This window comes from Saccopteryx bilineata, chromosome 2 (genome assembly GCF_036850765.1).
Source record: "Saccopteryx bilineata isolate mSacBil1 chromosome 2, mSacBil1_pri_phased_curated, whole genome shotgun sequence".
Taxonomy (NCBI): Eukaryota; Metazoa; Chordata; class Mammalia; order Chiroptera; family Emballonuridae; genus Saccopteryx; species Saccopteryx bilineata.
Window position 1 is genome coordinate 277,374,428 of NC_089491.1, and position 23,881 is coordinate 277,398,308.

The 23,881-nt window shown below is 48.4% G+C and overlaps 1 protein-coding gene and 5 non-coding genes across 18 annotated transcripts in view; 4 read left to right on the forward strand and 2 right to left on the reverse strand.

Moving 5' to 3' along the window:
• Positions 1–15,686, forward strand: part of LOC136325874 (low affinity immunoglobulin gamma Fc region receptor III-like) — a 45,689-nt gene extending 30,003 nt beyond the window's left edge. For 7 of the 13 annotated variants that reach the window (XM_066260981.1, XM_066260980.1, XM_066260982.1 and 4 more), the window contains 6 exons: positions 6,816–6,951; positions 7,516–7,648; positions 8,046–8,066; positions 8,375–8,632; positions 12,305–12,559; positions 14,465–15,686. In XM_066260981.1, coding sequence (XP_066117078.1) covers positions 7,576–7,648; positions 8,046–8,066; positions 8,375–8,632; positions 12,305–12,559; positions 14,465–14,655 — 798 coding nt within the window. In that variant the 5' untranslated portion in view covers positions 6,816–6,951; positions 7,516–7,575 and the 3' untranslated portion in view covers positions 14,656–15,686. Of the gene's footprint in view, positions 1–2,957; positions 2,998–6,815; positions 6,952–7,515; positions 7,649–8,045; positions 8,067–8,374; positions 8,633–12,304; positions 12,560–14,464 lie in introns of all 13 variants that reach the window. The other 6 variants (XM_066260976.1, XM_066260975.1, XM_066260978.1 and 3 more) reach the window with 2 other exon arrangements.
• Positions 15,687–17,455: 1,769 nt separating this feature from the next.
• On the reverse strand, positions 17,456–17,526 carry TRNAG-GCC (transfer RNA glycine (anticodon GCC)). Its single transcript has one exon. It is a non-coding gene; the product is annotated as a tRNA-Gly (tRNA).
• Positions 17,527–19,123: 1,597 nt separating this feature from the next.
• On the reverse strand, positions 19,124–19,206 carry TRNAL-CAG (transfer RNA leucine (anticodon CAG)). The gene has a single exon. It is a non-coding gene; the product is annotated as a tRNA-Leu (tRNA).
• Positions 19,207–19,659: 453 nt separating this feature from the next.
• TRNAG-UCC (transfer RNA glycine (anticodon UCC)) lies at positions 19,660–19,731 on the forward strand. Its single transcript has one exon. It is a non-coding gene; the product is annotated as a tRNA-Gly (tRNA).
• Positions 19,732–20,704: 973 nt separating this feature from the next.
• On the forward strand, positions 20,705–20,776 carry TRNAD-GUC (transfer RNA aspartic acid (anticodon GUC)). Its single transcript has one exon. It is a non-coding gene; the product is annotated as a tRNA-Asp (tRNA).
• Positions 20,777–22,682: 1,906 nt separating this feature from the next.
• TRNAN-GUU (transfer RNA asparagine (anticodon GUU)) lies at positions 22,683–22,756 on the forward strand. The gene has a single exon. It is a non-coding gene; the product is annotated as a tRNA-Asn (tRNA).
• Positions 22,757–23,881: the final 1,125 nt, after the last annotated feature.

The following is a 23,881-nucleotide window of genomic DNA, read 5'->3' on the forward strand; positions in this document are numbered from 1 at the left end:
ACATACCTTTTAAGCTGGGCGTATGCTCTTTGGCCCTGGAATCAGTTTCACTGGCACTTCTCTTGTCCCCTTGCTGTTGCTAAAGTTCTTGCAGCATTAACAGTGGCCTTACCTAACACACCTATTTATATGAAAAGAATAGACAGTGTCCATCTGGTGCCCCTCTCGCTGTCCTGTTGCTGATCTCACGCCCAGTTTTTCAATGTCTGTCATATATTCAGGCAGTGTCCAGGTGCCGTTGTGTGGCTAATTTATGAGGTTGAGTTTAGGCTCTAAGCATGATAGGTCATTTCAGCAAAGTGGTCCTTCGCTGCCTTCATGCCTATGGTGGACAGGGTCACCCCTGGCTGTGCCCAAGCAGATACAGATGTAGCTTTAGCGTCTTTCCCCTCTGTCTGCATTCTGTTCCATGTAGTGTGGAGGAGTCTTTTTTTTTTTTTTTTTTCATTTTTCTGAAGCTGGAAACAGGGAGAGACAGTCAGACAGACTCCCGCATGCGCCCGACCGGGATCTACCCGGCACGCCCACCAGGGGCGACGCTCTGCCCACCAGGGGGCGATGCTCTGCCCATCCTGGGCGTCGCCATGTTGCGACCAGAGCCACTCTAGCGCCTGGGGCAGAGGCCACAGAGCCATCCCCAGCGCCCGGGCCATCTTTGCTCCGATGGAGCCTTGGCTGCAGGAGGGGAAGAGAGAGACAGAGAGGAAAGTGCGGCAGAGGGGTGGAGAAGCAAATGGGCGCTTCTCCTGTGTGCCCTGGCCGGGAATCGAACCTGGGTTCTCCGGTGTGGAGGAGTCTTGACTTCCAGTTTGTTGCATGAATGCTAACCTTTCCAAACATTTTACAATTTGGAAGCTATCATAGTTAAAGTCTATTATCTAGTTTCATAGGTCTGTCCTTTGGAGTAGCTGGTGTCATATTAAGAACATATATTTCATCCCTGGGGTAGTAGATACAGCGTAGAGCGTCCTTCTAGAGTGCTAAGGTCGCTGACTGGAACCCAAGGTTCTGGTTTAGAGCCGGTCAGGGCACATGTGAGAACCAATCAGTGGGTGTACAACTAAGTGGGACACTGAATTGATTCTTCTGTCTGTCTGTCTCTCTCCTTTTCTCTCTTTCAAGAAGGAAAAAGGAAAGTATGGTGCTTTATATTGGGAGTATGTTTCTTTCTCTTGATATTTTGAAAGGAGAACTCTTGTTTCTGGTTACTCAATTGCTTTTCCAATTACCAATGCATCTTGTGAGAAAATGGTTTGGTTCCCTGAGATCTGGCCTATGGGAGTCTTAGGCTCACTGTTTCTTTACTGCCTCTGTACACCTCAATACATCTGTAATGGGTCAGATATTTGAACCTACATATTTCAAACTGTAGTACGAGAAGAATTATAATATTGGTGTGGGTAGAGTATTTCTTTGTATGACAAAGCCACATATTTTTAGATGGAAAACATTCAACTGCTCAAAACACCCATATGCAGGGTCAAATGGCAAAAATAAAACAATAAAAACATTTGCAATATTTGGACCAGGGAAATCAGTTGTGTTTTCTATCATGTTTTCTCAGAAATCAATAATGAAAGGATACCAAGACAGTTGAAAAAATACATAAAGTCCATGCGGGTGTTCAGAGAAGGGTTTTTTCTTTCTTTCTTTTTTTTCATTTTAGAGAGAGAGAGAAAGAAGGGAGAGTGAGATGAGAAGAATCAACTCATAACTGTGGCATCTTAGTTGTTCATTAAGTGTTTTCTCATATGTGCCTTGACTGGGGAGCTCTGGCTGAGCCAGTGACTCTTTGCTCAAGCCAGAGACTTTGGGCTGAAGCCAGCGACCTAGCACTCAAGCTGGTGAGCTCAAGCTGGCGACCTTGGGGCTTTGAACCAGGCCAATGCTCTATCTATTGCATCACCACCTGGTCAGGCCAGAGAAAGATTTCAAATAGACAAACCCTATGTGAACATGTTCAATCTTGCTAGTAACCTCTGAAATGCTGATTAAAACAAGCTTGTGATATTTTAAATACCCTTTTTCATTTTACATGAACACTTTCACGCTAAGAGCAAAAGTAAAAGAATTTTACGTTGAACATTTGCATAGTGGCTTCAGAGTGTCCCCCTAAAATTCATATCCACTCAGAACCTCAGAACGCGTCCTTGCAGATGTATTTAGTCACAGATCTCAAGGTAGAATCATTCTGGGTTTAGGATGACCCCTACATCTAATAACAGAGAGGATAGGACACAGAGAGAGAGACCCACACACACAGAGGCCATGTAAGGTGGAGATGGAGGCAGGGACTTGAGTTATGCAGCCACAATGGAGGAATCCTTGGGAGCCACCAAAAGCTAGGAGGAGGCAAGGAAGGATTCTCCCCCTGAACCTCCAGAGGGAGCATGACCCTGCTGATACTGGGATCTGACTTCTGGCCTCTGAAAGGGGAAGCAATACATTTCTGTTGAGTAAGCCACTGAGTCTGTGGTACTTTGTTATGGCAGCCCTAGAAAACGAATACATATGTTGAGTTGCAGAAAATATATTATTACATTAATTTTATCTTTTTGATGCCCAGTTTTGAAGAGGCCCTGATTCTTCCTTCTTCAACATCCAATAGGAGAAGTGCATGGGTTTCTGAAAAAATTATGCAACCCCATTTTAAACAAAGCAGGCATATTCCTTGTCACGTGGCCTGGTGGCTGTGGTGGTGTGGACCTCCAGGGGAACCCCCCACAGTTAAGGCCGTGGCAGTGGAATTGGTCTTCCCACACCTGTGGTAGAAGGGACACCTTCTTCTGCCCTCATAGCTCCAGGGAGTCATGAGGAGAACATCAGTCAAGAGCCACAGTGGAGGTGGACAGTGGCACGAAAATCTGGGAGAGGAAAGCACTATTTGACTTTTTCTGTTTTGTTTGTTTGTTTGTTTGAAAAAGAAAATAGCTTATATGTAATCCTATTTTGTTTAGGCAAGTGTCAAAAGGCATGAGATGAGCCCTCAGTAAAATGGTAAGTTCAATGCCTTTTATTTCCAGCTTTCTGACCCTCCCTGGAGGCCCCTCCCCAACTGTCACAGGCCCACTCAGGATATCTGCCTCCTCTGATTAACCGCCTGAGAAGCTGATTCTCTCTGAGATGTTAATGACTATGTCCTCAACAAGGAAAAATAGTGATCGCAAGAAAACAAAACCCACCCAAATTAGAGTAAGTTAAGTCAGACAGGCTGTAAACATGTATGAGGAAACCTCAAAGACATCCGAACAGGGGAAACAGCATGCTGAAGGCTGGCCTGTGGGAAGTGAAATTGTAAGTGGTTTTGGGAAGACAGAATTGGAAGACGTGACCGCGCTTGTCTGCTTTTCTCTGTACTTCTCTCCAGTTTCAATCCTCGCTCTCTCCTTTCCTGCCCCCTCCCTGCCCCTTGTCCACACCCACACGGATTGCTTTACTTTCATAGGGCCTAACATGGTTCAAGGTATCATTTTAGAGAAGTTGACACTGAGCCTTCTTCCTGACAATTGCTAGGTAAAAGAATCAGAAATGGAGGCCACTCAGTTTAGACTCAGGGCAATAAACTGATGCTCAAAATGTGAGCATTCTTATCTTTCCGTGCCTTTTATGCAGTTCAGGAAAAATAAGTGTTATGCACCTATTAGGGTCTCTGGCTCAGAGAAAATTTCAATCTGGTGATCTTACTCTTGAATCATGGAAAGACGAATGACTGAGATAACTAGACAAAATGACATGATAACCTTTAGGTCTTGAGTGGGAAGTACAGATGAGAAAATGGAGACGGTGAGGACCCAGACCTCAGCACTAAGTGAGGTGTGTCCTGGGTCAGCTCACAGCCCTGGTTTGAACCATGCTTTCCTTATTTACACAAATGAAGGATTTAGACTTCAGCATTCTATTTCTATGATTTGAATAAATGGATCTTCCACCCTTAAATTCTGGTGTAATCAGCTTGAATCAGTTATCAGATGTCACACCGTGCTTTTTTTTTTTCTTCTTGTTACGATTGTTACAAAGCAGAAATCTACCACACAGTTAATCATAAAGTCAAATTTTGAAACAAGGTATGGACAGGGCACTTCTGTCCCCTGCCTCCGGAGTAAATGGGAGTGTCTGGCGACGATTTATGTGATGCTAATCTTAATCACCAAGATCCAACAGTAGTAGCAGTAACAATTTCATTACGGTAACTGATAAGCACAGCTGTGAAGAGGGGTTTCGATAACACAAAATTAGCAATTCAGGTTATGCTAGTGAGATAATCCAAAAGGACATTAGAAAGAAAGCTTGGATAAAGAAAGTGTAAGAGGCCCTGGCCGGTTGCCTCAGTGGTAGATCATCAGCCTGGCATGGATGTCCTGGTTCAATTCCCATTTAGGACACACAGGAGAAGCGCACATCTGCTTCTCTATGCCCTCCCTCTCGCTTCTCTGTCTCTCTCTCTCTTTTTCTCTCTCCACCTCTCTTCAGCAGCCATGGCTGGATTGGAGCAAGTTGGCCCCGGGAGCTGAGGACAGCTCCATGGCCTCCGCCTCAGGTGCTAAGAAGAGCTTGGTTGCTGAGCAATGGAGCAATGCTCTAGATGGGCAGAGCATTGTCCCCTAGTGGGTTTGTGGGGTTGGGTCCCAGTCCCAGTGCATGCAGGAGTCTGTCTCTGCCTCCCCTCTTCTCACTGAATGGAATGGAATGGAATGGAAGGAAGGAAGGAAGGAAGGAAGGAAGGAAAGGAAGAAAGGAAGGAGAGAAGGAAAAGAGAGAGAGAAAGAAAGAAAGAAAAAGAAAAAGAAAGAAAAAAATGTTTAAGAGAGTTAGAAAGTACAAGTGAAAGTGACCATGTTAGGAGCAAATAAGGAAACTTTGTATCCAAACTTCTGCCTGCAAAGAGGCATGGAGAGGAACAAAGACATTTAGGCTGGGGACTTTCAGAACCCTGAAAGTTCTGGAATGATCGCTGACTCAGAGAAAGATGAGATCATAAAGCTCTGATCATATGGGCAAAGTATGTCATGCTTCCAGAAAAATTCAAAAGTTAACAAAAACCTTTGGTAACACTCATAAAAAAATAAAAACTACTTTTAAATGAACTTTTATTAGGTACCAGAGAGTGTCCATTTTACAGCTGAGAAAGCTGAAGTTTGAAAGCATTAAAGTACCTTGTCCAAAATCCTATAGTCTGACTTCAAAAGAATTTTAAACTGTGGTTAAAAAAAAAAAAAAAAAGGAAACAAACCCACCCAACATGTAATTTACCTTAATCATGTAAAAGAATTCAGTCTGTTGTCTATCACATTGCTGTGCAACAGATTTGGAGAACTTCATCTTGAGAAACTGAAACTCTGTACCCATTCAACAAAACAGCTCTCCACTCCCCACCACCCAGCTCCCACCTCCGGCCCCTGGCAACCACCATTGTACTTTCTGTTTCTATGAGTTTGACTACTGTTAGATACTTCATAGACAGTATTTACTTTTTGTGACTGGCTTATTTCACTGTAACAAAATCTCAAGGTTGATCCAAGTTGTAGCACATGGCAGGATTTCCTTTCCTAAGGCTGAATAGTATTCCATTCATTGTATGTATAAACCACACTTTGTTTACCCATTTATCTGTCAGTGGACATTTGAGTTGCTTCCACCTGGTAGCTATTCTGAATAGTGCTACAACAAACAAGAGTGTGCGCATATCTCTTAGAGATATTGCTTTGAATTATTTTGGATAAATACATAGAAGTAGGCTTGCTGGGTCATGTGGTAGTTCTATTTTTAATTATTTGAAGAAATTTTATACTGATTTCCATAACAGCTGCCCATTTTACCTTCCCACCAGCAGTGCACAAGGGTTCCAATTTCTGCACATCTTCACCAACACTTGTTATTTTCTGTTTTATTATGTTTTGTGGTCATTCTACTGAGTGTGAGGTGATGTAATGTGGCTTTGATTTGCATTTCTTTAACAATTAGGATGTGGCTGTCTATATATCTTCTTTGAAGAAATGTCTAATCTTTTGCCTTTTTTACTTATTGAGAGTACATTTATTACAGCTGGGGACAGTGAGACAAGGAAGGGCTTAGGATAGAAGAAGCCACAGGAGAGAGGCTAGGTGGGGCTGGGAGAGGAGTGAGCCAAGGTGGAGCCACTGTCAGTCCGTGGAGAGTCGGAGAAAATGGGCCCTTTGGGACAGGTTCAGGAGGTTAGCCTGGAACGAGCTGCCACCACCCGTTGCTTGCCTGGTGGCAAGTCTTTTGGGGATCCTTAGAGTTTAGGAGATGCATGCCTGTCAGGAAGATAGGGAAGGGAAAGGGTGTGGTATGCTCCTCCTGGGAGGGAGAGTGCCTCTCTTGCCCCCTTTTTTTTTTTTTTAATTTTCTGAAGCTGGAAACCGGGAGAGACAGACAGACTCCCGCATGCGCCTGACCTGGATCCACCCGGCACGCCCACCAGGGGGCGACTCTCTGCCCCTCAGGGGGGTTGCTCTGTTGTGACCAGAGCCACTCTAGCGCCTGGGGCAGAGGCCAAGGAGCCATCCCCAGCGCCTGGGCCATCTCTGCTCCAATGGAGCTTTGCTGCGGGAGGGGAAGAGAGAGACAGAGAGGAAGGAGAGGGGGAGGGGGGAGAAGCAGATGGGCGCTTCTCCTGTGTGCCCTGGCCGGGAATCGAACCCAGGAGTTCTGCACGCCAGGCCGATGCTCTACCACTGAGCCAACCGGTCAGGTCAGGGCTCTTGCCCATTCTTAAATCAGGTTGTTTTTGTTGTTGTTGAGATATTCACCTCTTATCAGATCATGATTTGCAAATGTTTTCTCCCATTCCGTAGATTACCTTTGCGCTCTGTTGACTGATGTGCGAAGTTTTAAATCTGATGTCCCAGTTGTCTACAGTTGCCCCCATAATCTGACTTTTAACCATTATATTATGCTGCTGAACTGAGTCACATCACCTGCACAGAACAGGTAGCTTTTGAAATTACCTTATGGTTTTCTTAACCAAATTCTTTCTTGAACTTGAAGACTTTCTTCTTTGGAGGGTTGTGCGGAGACAGGAGGTGTGAAGCAGGTGAAGGAAGTAGTGTATTTAGAGAGTCTCTTGGGTTGAGTGTTTCCCACGGAAAAGCACTTCCTTTCATTGTGGTTATTTCATATAGATCCTTATTGGTTGCAGATATAAATGGGTTCCTTTATCTTGTCTAGATCAAAACTCATTTAGAACTTTCTGTGTACCAGCCTTAGAGGCCGCAGAAGGGTGTTTGGGGAGGCACCAGACTGAGAACCCACAATGAGGGCCTGCCCCTAGCTCTGTTTCTTGGGGTTTCCACCAGTTTCCTCACCCTGCGCAATAACCCCGCCAGGGCTTTCACAAGGACAAGACAAGCTGACATGTGGAAGGGAGATTAGTCAGAAAAGCAGGCTCAACTCGTCGTTTGATTTGTTGCTGCTGATTTATTAGCAGAAATGGAGTCTGGTGACTGTTGAAAGCTGGTGTGAGAGGGCGAAACAGCTTCCTTCCTCTTTCCTCAGCTCATCTCCTGATCCCCGCCAGACGCCAGCTCAGTGCTGGGGAAGACCTCGAAGACCAGAATGCTTCCGAAGGTACATGCCGGCGGCCTGTGGCTGCTCCAACCACTGGGAGTGTTTGTTCTGTTGTTGCTGGGTGAGTAAGGGTCACTGCGGGGCAGGGCGGTTTCAGCCACTGGGCCCCGGGTGGTGAGGGGCAGGCCTGGGCCTTGGGGGCTGGGGACGGACCGTAAGGGGAGAGAGAGCCCTGAATCCTTACCCATCTACTGGTCCCTACGGTCAGAATTCAGAGGTCCTTCCACAGACACTCATGTTTACTTTGTAGCCTGGTGGAGAGACAGGGACGGGATGAGGACACAAGCTCTGAGTATCTAACCGAGATCAAGGGAGACAGGCTCTTGAGACAAGTCCTGGGGGAAGAAGGAGCTTCAGCCCACCCCACCCCCTCAGCGTCTCCTCCCCCCACGCCCACAATTACATCTGCTCTCCGGTCTTCCCCTGCCCCTCACTGACAGCCGTCTTCTCTTTCACAGCTTCTGCAGACAGGGAAGCTGGTGAGTCTGCTCGATACCGTCTTGGATTTACGCTGTTGTTGCCTGTTCCACCAAGAAGCGGGCTTGGGTTCAGCATGGGAAATTCCCCCATTTTAGTGGGGCCTGGGGTTTGCTTCTTGGTAAAGTTCCCACTGGTCAAAGAACCAAAGACACAGAGGGATTGAGGCTGCTGGAAGCACACGGGTTCATAGTTGGGTCTACAATGGGCTCTGGGCTCTGAATGCCCCTGGGAGCTCCTTGGGAATCCATGGTCCCTCCAAGGTCGTTTATCCCTGCTCCTTTTTTCTCTCTGCCCTTCACCCGTGCAGCACGATTCCCGAAGGCCGTGGTGAGCCTGGAGCCCCCCTGGTTCAACGTGCTCCAGGAAGACAATGTGACTCTGAACTGCCTGGGGGCCCACAGCCCTGGGGACCGCTCCACCCAGTGGTTTCATAATGGGATCATCATCCCGAACCAGGTCCAGCCCAGCTACAGCTTCAAGGCCAGCCTCAGTGACCAGGGTGACTACAGCTGCCAGACAAACCAGACCAACCTCAGTGACCCCGTGTATCTGAATGTGACTGCCGGTCAGTGGAGGAGGCCCCGGGCGGTCTGGGAGGACAAGCGCGAGAAGTGTGACACAGCAGAGGGTTTTAGGGGCTGGGGGGATGGAGGGCGTAGCCGTGCCCTGGAGCATGGCTGTGAGCTGTTCCAAGCAGTTTCCGCCCAGTCATTTCCCTTCTCGCCACCCCAGCTTTGCCTCCATGTGCCTCAGAATATATGAGGTTGTTTGGCCTCAGTCCTGATTAAGCAAAAAAGGGACACGGCCACAAAAAGGCCACCAGGGCTGAGAGGAGCAGAAAGAAATCTTGCTGCAGAAAACCTTCCTGCCCTCATGGCAGTGTGGTCAGCACATGGATTGGAGGCCAACAGAAGGCAAAGGCCCTGAGATGGGGTGCCTGGCATGCATGAGAAGGCCGGGGGTCCATGGAATCTGGAAGACGAGGTCAGAAATGCGGGGTAGGGAGGCTACCCTGATTAGGCAGTGGCACAGTGGATAGAGCATTGACCTGGGAAGCTGAGGACCGGGGCTTGAAACCCAGCTTGAGCATGAGATCAACAATATCCCATGGTCACTGTCTTGAGCCCAAGGTTGCTGACTTGAGCAAGGGGTCACTGGCTCAGCTGGAGCCTCCTGGTCAAGGCACATATGAGAAAGCAATTGATGAACAACTAAGGTGCCACAACTATAAGGTGATGCTTCTCATCTCTCTCCCTTCCTGTCTGTCCTCTCTGTCCCTCTTTCTTGCTAATGAAGTTGGGGGAGGCTTGTAGTTTGGTGCAATGATGTCATCCTTTGTCCTTAAATGAGATGAGACTTCATTAGATGGCTTTAATTAAGGGAGTACATGATCTGACTTAGGTTTATGTATATCTCTGAGTGTTCAGTCTAACAGATTCTGTAGAGAAATCCTACACACAAACCACACCCCACCCAACGTCTGATCATGTGAGCACATTTATCCTGTAGTTGACTTCAACTGCACTGTGGTGAAGATGGCTGCATGTCAGCATGCAGTATTAAAATTCTACTTAAGAGTGTTTCTTTGGAGTCTTTTAAAGTCCAGTCTCAGAGAGATCTTGGTGGTGGACTCACTTTCTGTTGATGGTGCTCCATTGAAAGGGGAATAAATATTGACTTAGGATTCAGAACAGCCCTGCCCAAGTTGTGCTGCTTTGGCATGTGAATTATTTTGAGCTGAATGCAATGGAGACCCAGAGGGCTCCTGAGAGACTCTTATTTCTCCCTTAAAGAATTTAAGAGCTACCACCAGATAGAGCATTGGCCCAGCATGTGGATGTCCCAGGTTTGATTCCTGACCAGTGCACACATCTGCTTCTCCACCCTTCCCCCTCTCCTTTCTGTTTCTCCTGCTCCTGCAGCCAAGGCTCCATTGGAGCAAAGTTGCCCAGGTGCTGAGGATGGCTCCGTGGCCTCCACCTCAGGCACTAAAAAGAGCTTGGTTGCTGAGCAACAGAGCAATGCCCCAGATGGGCAGAGCATTGCCCCCTAGTGGGTATGCTTGGTGGATCCCGGTTGGGCGCATGCAGGAGTTTGTCTCTCTGCTTCCTTGCTTCTCAATTCAGAAAAATACACACATAAAAAGGGTTACCACCAGAAATAACTTTCTATGGCCTATCTAGAGGGCAGGGCAAACTACAAATTACTGGATAGCTGCTTTTCATATCGTTCTGCAATGACCTCCCTCCCCTCTGAAGCCCAGGTGCCTTACCTCATCCTTAGCCCAGGATGTCTTGTATCTCTCATTGTCCCTTTCTCTCTCTGAACCTCTCATGTCTGTGGGGTGCCCAGACATGTATGTGATTAAATTTGTTCATTTTCTTTGTTAATTTGCCTCACGTCTATGTGATTATTAACTGGACAAAATAAGCTAGAAGGGTAGAGGAAGATTTCTTCTTCCCCCACAGGCTCGGCCTCATAACCTGTCCAGTGACATCACAACTACCTATCTGGTCTCTGTGTCCATTGCTGTCCCACCCCAAACACCTGTGGGGTCAAACTGGGGCTTGATTCAGCAACCTCGGTACTAGAGTTCTGTCTAGGAAAGAATTCAGAGCCAAGATTCAAAATATTAGAGAAAGTTTATTTAGCAAGCCACTGAGGTAGAAGTAATGGGCTTTAGGAAACAAGTTACAGAGGCAAAAGAAGGGGGAACTTAGGAGAAAAAGAGAAACTCATCTGGGGAGGAGATGGGGAGGGGAAGGGCACCAGCGTGCTCTCCGGAGGGAGTGCTCACCAGATCCTTTGTCCTAAGGTGTTTTAAGGGCAGAAGTTTTAAAGACGGTCTTGGGGAGAATTTTAATAGAATATTCCTCAGCTCTCCAGATGTGTCCTTTCAGGGTCCTGGTCTCCACTGATTGGCCAGTGCCAGGGCATCCCCAATCAATGCAGTTGTCTGGTTGGAGTTGGTTGTCTGGTTTTGCTGCTTTTCTGGGTCTGGTGCTGAAACACAACTGAGGCCTGGCCTATCATCCCAGCTCTGCACCTGTCTGTCTAGCTGCCTACCACACATTCATTGTATTAAGAAATTAAGCCCATGAGATCTCAGAGCCCAGAAGTTAAGGGTAAAAGCTAAAACCAGAATCCTGACCTCAGGTTTTTGTTTTATGCTCTCTTTTTAAAAAAAAATTATTTTTATTTATTTATTCATTTTAGAGGAGAGAGAGAAGGGGGAGGAGCAGGAAGCTTCAACTCCCATATATGCCTTGACCAGGCAAGCCCAGGGTTTTGAGCCGGCAACCTCAGCATTCCAGGTCAACGCTTTATCCACTGCACCACTACAGGTCAGGCCCTGTTTTATGCTCTCTTATCAACTATACCAAGGCTCTGATGTTTGCTCCCTCACTTCCCAAAACTTGCTCAAAAGCTGCCATTTAATTAGTAATCCCCAGACCATAAATGCTGTGTCCACACAAACTGAAGGTTTCAGGTCCCGTTCCGTCATCGCCAGTTACTGAAATGCACCCATTTCCCTACTCCAGCGTAGTGTGTTTGATTCCTCACTGCCCCTCTCCCACCAGGGCACGGGTCCCTCCTACTCTTTATGTTTGAAACTTCTGAAGACTTCTATCCTTCAGGGGTCCGGGGGACTCACAGGTCCCACCATGTTTTGCCTGTAAGAGAATGCTCATATCTGCATCTTCATTTCATCCACCCAACTTCCTTTTATTGCAGGATTCAAAGGAGGTCAAAAAACACCCAGTTTGATGAAGGAAGTAGAATTTATTAAAGCTGGTGGAGCACGTGGGGATTGTCGCTCCAAAACACGGGCTCCCTGAAGTTGATTTTCTTATAGATTATATACCTTTACAGTATCTAAGCAATGGGCATGTGATTTCTTTGTTTAAGTTTCCCAGGACTCAAGGAGAGGGGAGAGAAGGTTTTGGTGGGGTCAGCAAGGAGGAAGGGGTTTCACTGGCCTTAAGTTACATACAGATCCTGCTATTCTGCTTTGTATTATAACTATGGGATATAGTTAATTTATCACTGGCTGACTTGGTTACCTCTGCTGTCTCCTTTCCCTTGTATTATTTTCATTTCTTCCTTCTCAGGGAAGAGGGGGCCTGCCCCTTCTTGCTCACTGTCATCTTCTGTGAGTAATGCAGCCCCCGGCACCAGGTAGTGTGGGCATGGGCGTCCAGCCTCAGACCCTTTCCTTCCCTTTTGTGTCTTTCAGACTGGCTGCTGCTCCAGACCCCGCGCCTGGTGTTCCAGGAGGGGGAGCCCATTGTGCTGAGATGCCACCGCTGGAGGAACCAGCCTCTGCACAAGGTCATATTCTATCAGGATGAAAAACACAAGGAGTATTTCATTGTAAATTCCAACTTCTCAATCCCACAAGCAAACACCAGTCACAGTGGCAAGTACCACTGCACAGGTCACGGGATCAATATGGTGTACACATCACACCCTGTGAGCATCACTGTCCGAGGTGAGAACCAAGGCTGTTCAAGGAGCTCCAGGCCTTGAAAGGCTGGGTAGGGCGGGAATTACTGGTCTTCTTCAGGCTTTAGTAACTGTGTTCTCCTGAGTGGGCCTCTTTGACATCAACAGGAACCCTCAGAGTCCTAGCTCAACCTGACTGCTGTGTGGACATGCAACTTGCTCCTAAGGGGTCATAGAAATGGGGCAAGGCCCTGGCCGGTTGGCTCAGTGGTAGAGCGTCGGCCTGGCGTGCAGAAGTCCCGGGTTCGATTCCCGGCCAGGGCACACAGGAGAAGCGCCCATCTGCTTCTCCACCCCTCCTCCTCTCTGTCTCTGTCTCTCTCTTCCCCTCCCGCAGCGAGGCTCCATTGGAGCAAAGATGGCCTGGGCGCTGGGGATGGCTCCTTGGCCTCTGCCCCAGACGCTAAAGTGGCTCTGGTTGCAACAGAGCGATGCCCAGGAGGGGCAGAGCATCGCCCCCTGGTGGGCAGAGCGTAGCCCTCTGGTGGGCATGCCAGGTGGATCCCGGTCAGGCGCATGTGGGAGTGTATCTGACTATCTCTCCCTGTTTCCAGTTTCAGAAAAATACAAAAAAAAAAAAGGGGGGGGGCATTTACCTGGAGTTTTAACTCTCAAGGGACAAAAGCCACCTTTTCGCCCCCTCAAATCCATCTAGCAGACATCACCACCCACGCTTTTCTCCCACCTCACTCAAATCACCTCACTTTGTCACATGTACCCCTGTGTGCAGGGTTCTGAAGCTTGTTTGTGTCTCCCTGTGGGCCCTCTCAGCCTAGGCTCCTGTCTAAGCTCAAGGGAGCCAAGGGGCATGACAGTCTCTCCACATAAAACAGACAGAACAAGGCCTCTGTCTGTTCTGGAGAAACTGTGCTTTGTGAAATCTGGACCCTGCCCTTTCAGGGGGCGTTGCGAGCTATTTCTGCCTAGACTAGTGTTGGTCAGTGAACACTGCCCAGCTCTGACCTCAGGAGGCGGTAAGTGAAGCACTGTTGATGTGGTCTGTGGGTTCCCTAGTTCTCTGTTCCCCAAAGGCTGTGCCCCAGTCACATAACTCCTCGAGAGGCTTTTCTATTAATGATGCATATTCAAGGCTTCAAGAAGCCCTGTTGTAAAAAAAACTGTTAAACTAAGTTTGATAAGGCATTTGCAAAACTATGCGACCTCAGAGCCTTTTCCTCTAAAACCTTCTGGGGAGAAAGAAATGTCCTCTACCCTATCAGATTTCTTGTATCTGGTCTGATAAATTGACTTGAGACAGATTAACAAGAGAAAATGAGCAAATTTAATTAAAGACAGGAACCTCACTGACTTGAGAGGTTCAGAGACAGAAAGAGAAAGTGAGGGTGTGTGACATTCTCAGCTAAGGATGAGGTAAGGCACCAGGGCCTTCCGAGGGGAGGAAGGTCATTGCAGGACGATACAAAGAGCAGCTATCCAGTAATTAGTAGTTTGCCTTGCACTACAGATAGGCCATAGAATGTTATTTCTGGTGATAACTCTTATTATGAGCAAGGCCCCTAATTTAAATTCTTTAAGGAAGAGGTAAGAGTTTCTCATGAGTCGGCAGGGTCTTCATTGCCTTCAGCTCAAAATAATCCACACTCCAAAGCAGCACACTGTGGGAAGGCCTGTTCTGAACACCTTCAACTTCTATCCTGTTCCTCCAAACAGAGGTGTGCAAGGCCACCATCTGGGAAATGCTGACCAGTTGCTTTATTTGGGAAGGTGCAGAGATGAAAAGGTTCTCTGCAGACTTGGAACCTGTCTGCTCCTGACCTGAGCCTCAGCCCCTGGCTTGGAGGGCTTTGCAAAAGGGAGCAACTGGGGACCTGACTGTTGATTCCAAATTTCTGCCTTAACAACAGCTGTTTCCCCATCCCTCTGCTTCTAGTAGGTCCGGCCACTCTGCCCATCCCACTGCTCTTTCCACTGTGGCCCCACATCGCCTTCTGCCTGGTGATGGGACTCCTGTTTGCAGTGGACACGGGGTTATATTTCTTTGTGCGGAAAGAACTTCAAAGCTCAATGAGGGACCAGAGCAACGACAAAGTCACATGGAGCAAGAACCTTGAGGACAAATGACCCCTCACCCCACAGTGTAATAACTGTAGCACCTCTTCAAGGCCAGACCTCTTCCCTTCGGCCAGCCCCTCCTGGACAGTGACCCGGGCCAGGGGGGCCTCAGGGATAGGAAGGGCCTGTAAGCTCCAGAGTGAAACCCCACCGGGCTCATACTCACTGACTTCCTAAAGGTCAAGGCACAGTTATGGTCACCCAGCTCTACAAGGACTGACAGCAAATGTGTTTTCACATATGCTAAACAGAGGCTCCTCAAATATATGAAAGCTCACCAATCCTGCTTCTGTTTCAAAATTAACCTGGCAGTCTGACCACCTCTTTGTACGCTAGTACTGCAAGCCCCTTGGACCAAGCTACTGGCCGGCATCTCTCAGTTCGATGGCCACAAAGCTTCTCGTACAGTGTGTTCTCACCACAACTGCCTGAGCGCTCTTTTAAAAATGTGTGGCAACTTTACTTGCCACTTCTTTGCTCAAAGCCATGTGATAGCTTCCTCTTGCACTTAGGAGTGTTCTCAGGCTCTACCTCAATTTGCTCCTCACTGCCTGTGGCCTCAGTGACTGCTGTTCCTTGCTTCCTTCAACACACCAATACTACTTCTGCCCAGGGCTTATGTTACTCCGTTTCTGGAATGTTCTTTGTTACAAATGTCTCATCATGTTTCATCATGGTCTTTATCCAGATGTCACCTTATCACTGAGGTCTCCTTGATTATTCATTATAATCCCACCCCACCCCCACCCCATGTCCTAATTCCCCTTCTCCTGTTTTATTTTTTCTCAGTGTACTTATTACCAACTGATACCTTATGTTCACCTGTTTAATGGTGTATCATTTGCCCTCCTGCCATCAGAATGGGAGCTCCAGGAGAGCAGAACCTTTGTCCGTTTTATTCACTACTGTGTACTTCGAGTCCACGTCAGTGGATGGCACATGAAAATTAACTCAATAAATATTTGTGGGTGCATGGTTTGGGTCTGCAGTTGCCCTGCGTTAGCCATATGCGGCTGGCATATTTAACAAATCTCCTTCAATAAAACTCTTCAAAATTAAAAAAAATATTTGTGGAATGATTGAGTTCTTTAATAAATTTAGGCAGTTTTAAACCTAGAAAGTCTTTAGAAATGATGTAGTCCAATCTCATTTTAAAATTGAGGAAGCTGTGGCCCAGATGTTTGGTGTCACAGACCTTTGTATACACAGTTTTGGATCATAAGACACATTTTGTTCTGCAACTTGCTTTTTGTACTCAGTCCTAAGCATCCCCCCCTTCACAATGTCTACTTAAGTCATCCCTTTAATGTCTATTCTATTTTTCAAAGATGCTCACACTAAGCTACTAAACATGAATAAGTATATCGAAATGTAACCTCTCTGAATTAACAGGTAAAACAGTGAATGAGATTGGAAGAGTGTGATACTGCAGTTAATGTCCAGGTTCAGAGGTGCCGGCTATGGGGCCATACCTGGAACTCCGGGGGTGGGTGGGTAGGTAGTGTTTTGAGGCAGCTGAGGGCTGGTCGGGAGCTTGGACAGGCAGTTCTTGAACAGGCCAGGCCATCTTTTCCCTTCTGAGTTTTGGGACCCTTTTCTTGCAGGCCCTTGGCTAAAATGTCCTGACTGTGACACCCAAGTCTGGCCTGCTTAGACCCTGAGAGTGAAGGAATTAAAACTGACAGCTTAAAAACAAACAAAATAAAAAAGCTTAGGGTTGATTGAGAAAGCCAATCCGAACGTGGCTGACCTCTGCGTCCTGGCTCCCTCTTCCAAGGCCCCGCAGCTTTCTTTTTTTTTTTTCTTTTTTCTTTTTTTGTATTTTTCCGAAGCTGGAAACGGGGAGACAGTCAGACTCCCGCATGCGCCCGACCGGGATCCACCTGGCATGCCCACCAGGGGGCGATGCTCTGCCCATCTTCGGGCGCCGCTCTGCCGCAATCAGCCATTCTAGCGCCTGAGGCGGAGGCCACAGAGCCATCCTCAGCGCCTGGGCAAACTTTGCTCCAGTGGAGCCTTGGCTGCGGGAGGGGAAGAGAGAGAATGAGAGGAAGGAGAGGGGGAGGGGTGGAGAAGCAGATGGGCCCTTCTCATGTGTGCCCTGGCCGGGAATCGGAAGGATTCTCAGCCATCGGAGGAGAAAAGAGCCACTTTAGGGAGCATAGAATTTTAGCTTCTTTTAAAAAAGAGCAGCGGTTTCCTTTGACTCAGGCAAATTACAAAGGTTACATGTAAGGCGACCTTAAACCCTTGCTGGAGTTTAACAATGTATCCGGAAATAGAGACCCCGGGGCACAGCCGCGCGCCTCCTGGGACCGGTTACAGTCCCGGGTGAACGTTTGCGGCCCCTCGCTTCACTCCTCCGTCTCCATTCTCGTGTTTCCGAAGTGTCCTTTTGACTTTTCAGGGGACGTCGAGGCCAAGCAGAAACCCTCGAGTTCAAACGTCCCGTTCGGAATTCAGGACGGTAAGCTGGAGGCTGCAGGCTCTCGTGGCTTTCCGGGCGGTGAGCTCGCCTCGCTCTCTGGCTGCGGGCGACAGATGCCCGCAGGGGTCACGCCATTCCGGGGCTCGGCGCCAGAGGAGACCGGTCACCGAGCGCGTCCGGGTGTTCCATCCCCGCGCTGCGTTCTCTCCCCGAGCGAGGGCGGCGAGGGCGTTCCCCAGTGGTGCCATTCCAGCGGCAGGTCCCTGTTCCTCTGATAAGCGACGCGGTAATGGCAAGGGGAACCAGATCGGCTAACTGGTTTGGTTTATCTCAAGGTCTGAGGTTCTACAGCAGAAAAAGGTTTAAAAACTTAAACAATGCTGCATTGGCCGGGAATCGAACCCGGGCCTCCCGCGTGGCAGGCGAGAATTCTACCACTGAACCACCAATGCCTGTGCGATATTACTTCTGCAGAGTTGCTCTTCACTCCATTCCTGTTCCTGGTTCCGCCTACAGAGGGAGTTGGGCGGGGCCTTCCAGTCCCAGTCTAGAAAATGGCCAATCCGTTTCAAGAGGAAACTGTCAAAGCTTGAAAACAGAGCGATTCAACTCCTTGTGTGTGTCACGCCACTGCTCGGTCCCTTAGTAACAAGCTCCCACCGCTTCCGAAGCGGACCCTTTCCGGCAGCTACCTTCTGAGCAGACTGCCCCTCAGGTTAGGTTTGCCTGGCCTTTTTCACCAACAGACAGGTGTTTGGGAAGAACTGCAGAGGGCGGGTGCCCGTCTCACCGTATCACACCAGAGGGTTTGTGGAGTCACTGTGACTCTCCACTTGGGGACGTCACCTCGATCATGGGGCTCAGGTCCTACTCCGCTTACTTTTCTTGGTGTTTCCTGCGAGTACCCCATTATCGTCTTCAGTTCACACGTTGTAACTTAACTTTTTAAGCCTTTGTTCCAAGCACAGTGTGTGACAGTGTTAAGTGCTAGGATGATCCTGAATAGAGAGAGGGGGCCCAGTGAGAAGCAGGGACAGGACGGTCCAAGTTAGACGCCAACCTGTGCAAAGAGGCTAGCCCAGCGCTTTCCACACTTAATATGCATACGGGACACCTGGGGGTCTTATAATGTGGGTTCCGAGGACTGGGGTCTGCATTTCTAATAATTAGTGGGATAACCTCGGAGCAATCAGAACCTCCATTTTTTACTACAAGCGAACGAAAGCTCGGGAAAGTCAAAGGTATTTCCCGGGGTCATAGTCGAGTTAACTAACAAAGAATGCAGTTTGGCAGACTTTCCCTAACCAACCCTTTCATCCTCACACTTAGGGGCCTCAAACATTTCATCTCTGCCGCTTGACAGTTCCCTCTCTTCCCAAAGGCCAACGAAATTTCTCCCATAACCAGCTGCTCCCAAATCAGAGACTGGCTCATCTGCGATCTTCAAGAGAAAGGAGTTGAAACGAACAATTGCAAGAACTGACCTTTCCTCTTTATGACTCCGCCCCACCCTATCCCGCCTGGTGAGTTCTTGGTTTCGGTGAGGCGGCAAACCTACTGAAATCAAAATTGGTGGTGGCAGTGGGTCCAGTGAGGAATCTGAGGCTGTGACATCATTGTCTGAGTCGGAAAAGTCTCAGGCCAATTACAGCAAACCGAGGAATCTGGGTTGAGACGTTTTCTTTTTGTCAAAAAGGTCGTTGGTATCTGCCTGCCCTAGTGGGCGTGGCATATAGAAAAGGCTCAATGCATCCCTGTTGAATAAAGAAATGGATAAACAAGCACTCAGAGTTGGAGTCGAAAGGAAAAAAAATTACTTTTCATAGTTACAAATAGACCTTAGCCTCAACTGCTCCCTGACCAGTCTCCCACCTGCAGAAGAAAAAAATAGTTTGTTCACAGCGCAGCACAACCTTCCTAAGTAGATGCGCAGGACGAAGAGGTGGTGATTGAATGATCCACAGCCCTTTCTCTATAAATTTAATAGATTGATTCACAGTCCTTTCTGCATGAAATCAATATGTTGGTTGGAAAAGTTAAAACAAACCATGTCAGGAGTGGGATTCGAACCCACGCCTCCAGGGGAGACTGCGACCTGAACGCAGCGCCTTAGACCGCTCGGCCATCCTGACACTGTAGCGTTACTTTTCTTATATTATTTTAAGATTGTCTACCAGCGCCGTCATGACGTCACGTTGTATTGGTGCGCAGTTTATTTGTGGTTTTGAGTAAAATAGAATTATCCCTGGACTCGGTCAGCAGGGAAAATGAAAGCGCCTCCTACCCCCCCTTTCCTGATTCCTCCTGCTTCACCTTCACAAAAAGTAAAGACCCATTTCCCCCGGGCCCCTTGTCTGGAGGGTGAACTCTTGACCACCCGTCCCAAATCGTTATCAGGGTCCGACGCCCAGTGGACCAAGTGCCGGAGCGCCTCGCGGCGGAGACAACCAAAGCAGCGAGGGCGGGACGCCGTCTCCTTCAGAAGATGCCTGGGAATCACATACAGAATACTGCAAAACAAACGGGGAGACGTGTGCTGCTTGCGCTGGTTCTATCCATAGAATTGCGATTCCTGTTGTAGTGAAGCGTTGGTGGTATAGTGGTGAGCATAGCTGCCTTCCAAGCAGTTGACCCGGGTTCGATTCCCGGCCAACGCAAGCCTTCTTTTTCCCACCCACTATCCACAAAGTGGGACGGCAGATCCTGTCGGTTTTTTTCTGCTTTTCTTTATTTTCTTTATTTATTCTTATTGAATTTATTGGGAGGACATGTTTCAGGTGTATAATTCTACAACCCACCATCTGAATACTGCACCCCAATGTTCACCACCCCAAGTCGTCTCCCTCCATCACCACCCATTCCCCCACCCTTTTCTACCACCCCTTCCCTCCTGTAACCACCGTGCTGCTGTCTGTGTCAATGAGTTTTTGTTTCCTTTGCTTAATCCCTTCACCTTTTTCACCGCCCCCCACCTAGCCCCCAGCCCCCCAGACAGCTGTCCATCTGTTCTCTGTATCCTCTTTAAATTCTGAGCTGGGAGGGGCCTCCGCGAGGCTCGCGTGGCCACCAGCTCCGTCCCGGGAAGTGCAGTTTGTTGACTGAATTAAATACGTGAAAAAATTTAAATGCATCATCCATTCAGCTACTGGGGATGTTTAAGCAATTGAGGAACAACTTTTAGTGGGTGTATGAACCCACTCCTTCCATAGTAGAGTTTATGAACTTTAAGGACTAAAGTTCATAGTTTTCCCAATGATAATTTAACGTCCAAGCTAAACTGTCTGGTGTGTGTGTGTAGTATACAATACCGATGTGAAGACTAAGTAAAAAAAAAAAAAGTCTTACTAATATGTTCATGTTTGTTACATATTGAAATAATATTTCCATATATTGGGTTAAATAAGGTAGATTATGGACATTTTCACCCGTTTCTTTTTACTCTTTAATGTGGCTATTAGGGCATTTAAGTTTCTATAGGATTTACATTGCGTTTTAGTTGTCACGCACCAGTCTAAACAGCGAAGGTGCAACTTGACTGGCAATTTACATTCATCGTAGAATAAATTACATAGTCTGGAAATTTACAATTAACTTCCTAAGCAACCACATTTAAAGATGACCTTGCGCCTTTCCTCGTTAGTATAGTGGTGAGTATCCCCGCCTGTCACGCGGGAGACCGGGGTTCGATTCCCCGACGGGGAGATACAGAACTTTTCCATCCTTGATCTTAATTCTCCCTTTCCCGAAACAAAGCTTATTCTTGTATAACCCCAGGTGTTCTCCCAGGGTACGTTCCTCGCTGGAGAATTTTGTGGTGCTGGGTGCCGTCTGACCCTGGTGCTGTGTAAAAATAAATGCCTTGCATCATTAACTCTGCAATCCAGCTTCCACCTCATCTGCCACTAGGTGCGCCTCCTCCCGGCCCCAGCGCCCGCCGGAGGAGAGTCCCAGGGTCCTCGCTCCGCCTTCGGCCGCGAACCCCGCATTCCCGCCCCGTACCCTTTGCCTCAAAGCCACACTGCTTCTACGCGCAGGCGCGCCAACGCGTGCAACGGCCTCCCCCATTTCGATTTCCGGGAAAAACATTCTTTTCTGTGTATTCTAGACAGTACGGGCCCTGGCCTGACGGACACCTGCATTTATTATTATTATTTTTTTAATCACCAACAGACTGCTTTTGCACAAGTTACTTAATTTCCCCGCGCCTCGTCCTGTCGTCTGCAACCGGGCAGAGCCCACATGTTCTGAGACCCCGGGCGGCGTGACTGCTTCTGCAGGAAATCCTTGCACCGCCACCTGCCACCTAGCATCTGCTCATTTAAAAAAAAGATAATATTTTCCCTGGGTAGAATAGTAATGTAGAAAATATGGAGAATAAACAAATCACACACAGAGAGAAAAAGCAGCCATATGTTTATTATCCCGGAAATTCTTATTAATTATCGTGCTGTATCATATGTTTATCTCCTGCATTTTTAAATGCAAAATTGGAATCACACTGCATATTTTAAACCTACTTGAATGTTTAATATATCAATATTTCTGTATTCATTAAATATTAGCCTGACACCTTATTTAAATGACCTAATTTTGTTGCACCCTATGGCTACATAATAATTTCTTTAACAAATCTCCCAGTTTTTTTGAACAGGTTGTGAGGCTCCCAGTGTTTTTCTGTCTCCTCTAGGGTGGCAGCTCCTAAAATCTCTGCTCGGGACAGGTCGCTTTTTAGCCCTGTGGCTACTACGATTTACACCCTGGCCTTCTGGGGTCTCTGCTCAGTGGCACCCTGTTCAAGGGTCAGCCAGAGATAAGCGAGGAGATTCGTTTGCAGGTTTGGCTTTTTTGAATGAGGCATTCCCTTTTCATTGGACAACACTGAAAGCCCCCCACTAGGCGGGATGGCCGGGCAAGAGTGACAAGACGGTTCTGTGTGCAGGTTTCGGAAAGACCTGGGACTCAGGCGACAGATGAAGCGGTGCTTGTGTGGCTGAGTGCCTGCTGCAGCGGAGAGCTGGTGTGGCAAGTGGCTGTACACGCCTGGGGAAAGTAATGTGACTCAAGGCGCCTGTGGCACCGGGGCGTCTGGGGGCACTGACCAGGGCCCAGGTTAACGATGTTGGGAAGGAGGTCGTTGCCCTCCCATATTTGGATCCGATGATACCGTGGGCAAGTCCTTCCGCCATCTACAACGTGCGTTCTGTCCGGGCACCCAATACCCTGCAGAAACCTTTCAGAACAGCTGGGATGGAGGGTTAATTTTGTGATATTAGGGCTCCCTGACTTAGATTTCTTGTTTTGCAGGACATGATCAAATCCCCGGGACCCACAGAGAGCTCTCTCACCTTGCGCTCCGCAGAGACCCCGGGTCCACTCATCCTGCTGACCCTTTTCTGGGCCTCTGCCGGGAGGACACCGAGTCCTGCCCGGACCCTGGGAGGTGCGGGCTCGGGAGGGAACCAGCTGGGTTTGCACTGCGGCCGCGCGCCAGACGCTGGACAAGACCGTCCCTCGGTTCGGACGCCGCCTCAACCGCAGCTATTTGGGGAGCAGCGCTACAACTCTGTGTTTCCATGAAGTGACTTGGCGGCAAGGTTAGTTCTCGCCTGTCTCTGTGGCGCAATCGGTTAGCGCGTTCGGCTGTTAACCGAAAGGTTGGTGGTTCGAGCCCACCCAGGGACGCGGGCTCAGTGTTTTGAGCCCAGGGTTCTGCATTTCCGGCCTCCAAGAACCTTTTAGGTGAGTTCTTCCAGGACCCGCTAGCGCTTTGTCTGCGTGATGAGGTGGCAGAGAAATAAAACCTTTAGCTGCCAGACTTGGGTTCTACTAAAATTGCATCAGGAAACTGATTCTGTAATGAGTTCTTTCCGTCGGTTCAGAGGTGAATTCTTGCACCAATCTTGTTCCTTTTTTTACTTTTTTATATTTTATTTATTCATTTTTATTAGAGAGAGAGAGGGGAGAGAGAGAGGGAGAGGAGCAGGAAGCATCAACTCCCATATGTGCCTTGACCAGGACACCAATCTTGTTCCTGCCTTGACTTTTACTTGGGTTTCCTAACACGCGAACCGGGCAGGTCCCTTAGTCATGCCTGCCCCTACGGGTCAGGGAGTTGAGAGTATGCCTTTTCCTGTATACTTTCTCCTCACCCCCCACCCCCACCCTACCCCCCACCCTAGATCACTGCAGTAACCTGGCCGGTTTCCTGTCTTCAGCCTCCCTCTCCTCCCATCCTCCAAGAAGCTGCAGAGAGGCTTCTAAAGGGCAAACTTGTTCTACCTCCTCCCCCCTCCACCTCCACCTCCCTCTCCCCGGGCTTGCAGAGTCGGTACACGTTCCTCAGCCTGGAAGGCAGCCCTGTTCACCATCTGGCCCTGGACCCTCTGCTCACCCTCACTCCTTAGACCAAGGGACTTTCTTGATGTTTGGAGCTTTGCTCATAAATAGTCAGCCTTTCTTCTCTTTGCCTGGCAAACTCCCACTCACCCTTCGCTCCCTACACCCCAAAGGAAGCCTCTTCACTCTCCTTGTTGGCAAATGTTTCCGCACTAGAATGACAGCCCCCCAGGGAGTAACCCCGTGTTGTTGTTCCTGATGTCTTCAGCATCCAAACTAAAGCTTGGCACCTCTTAGGAACTAAACAAGTGTGCGTTGATTGTCCACATGCACCGTCTCCTGTCAGGGTCTCTTCTAGTGTTCACACACCAAGCTCAAACCGGCTCCCCGTAGAGCTCCCCACGGACACAATGTGGCCGACCCTATGTCTCTGCTCAGGCCCCGGTCTACTTCCCACCTACTTGTCTGAGC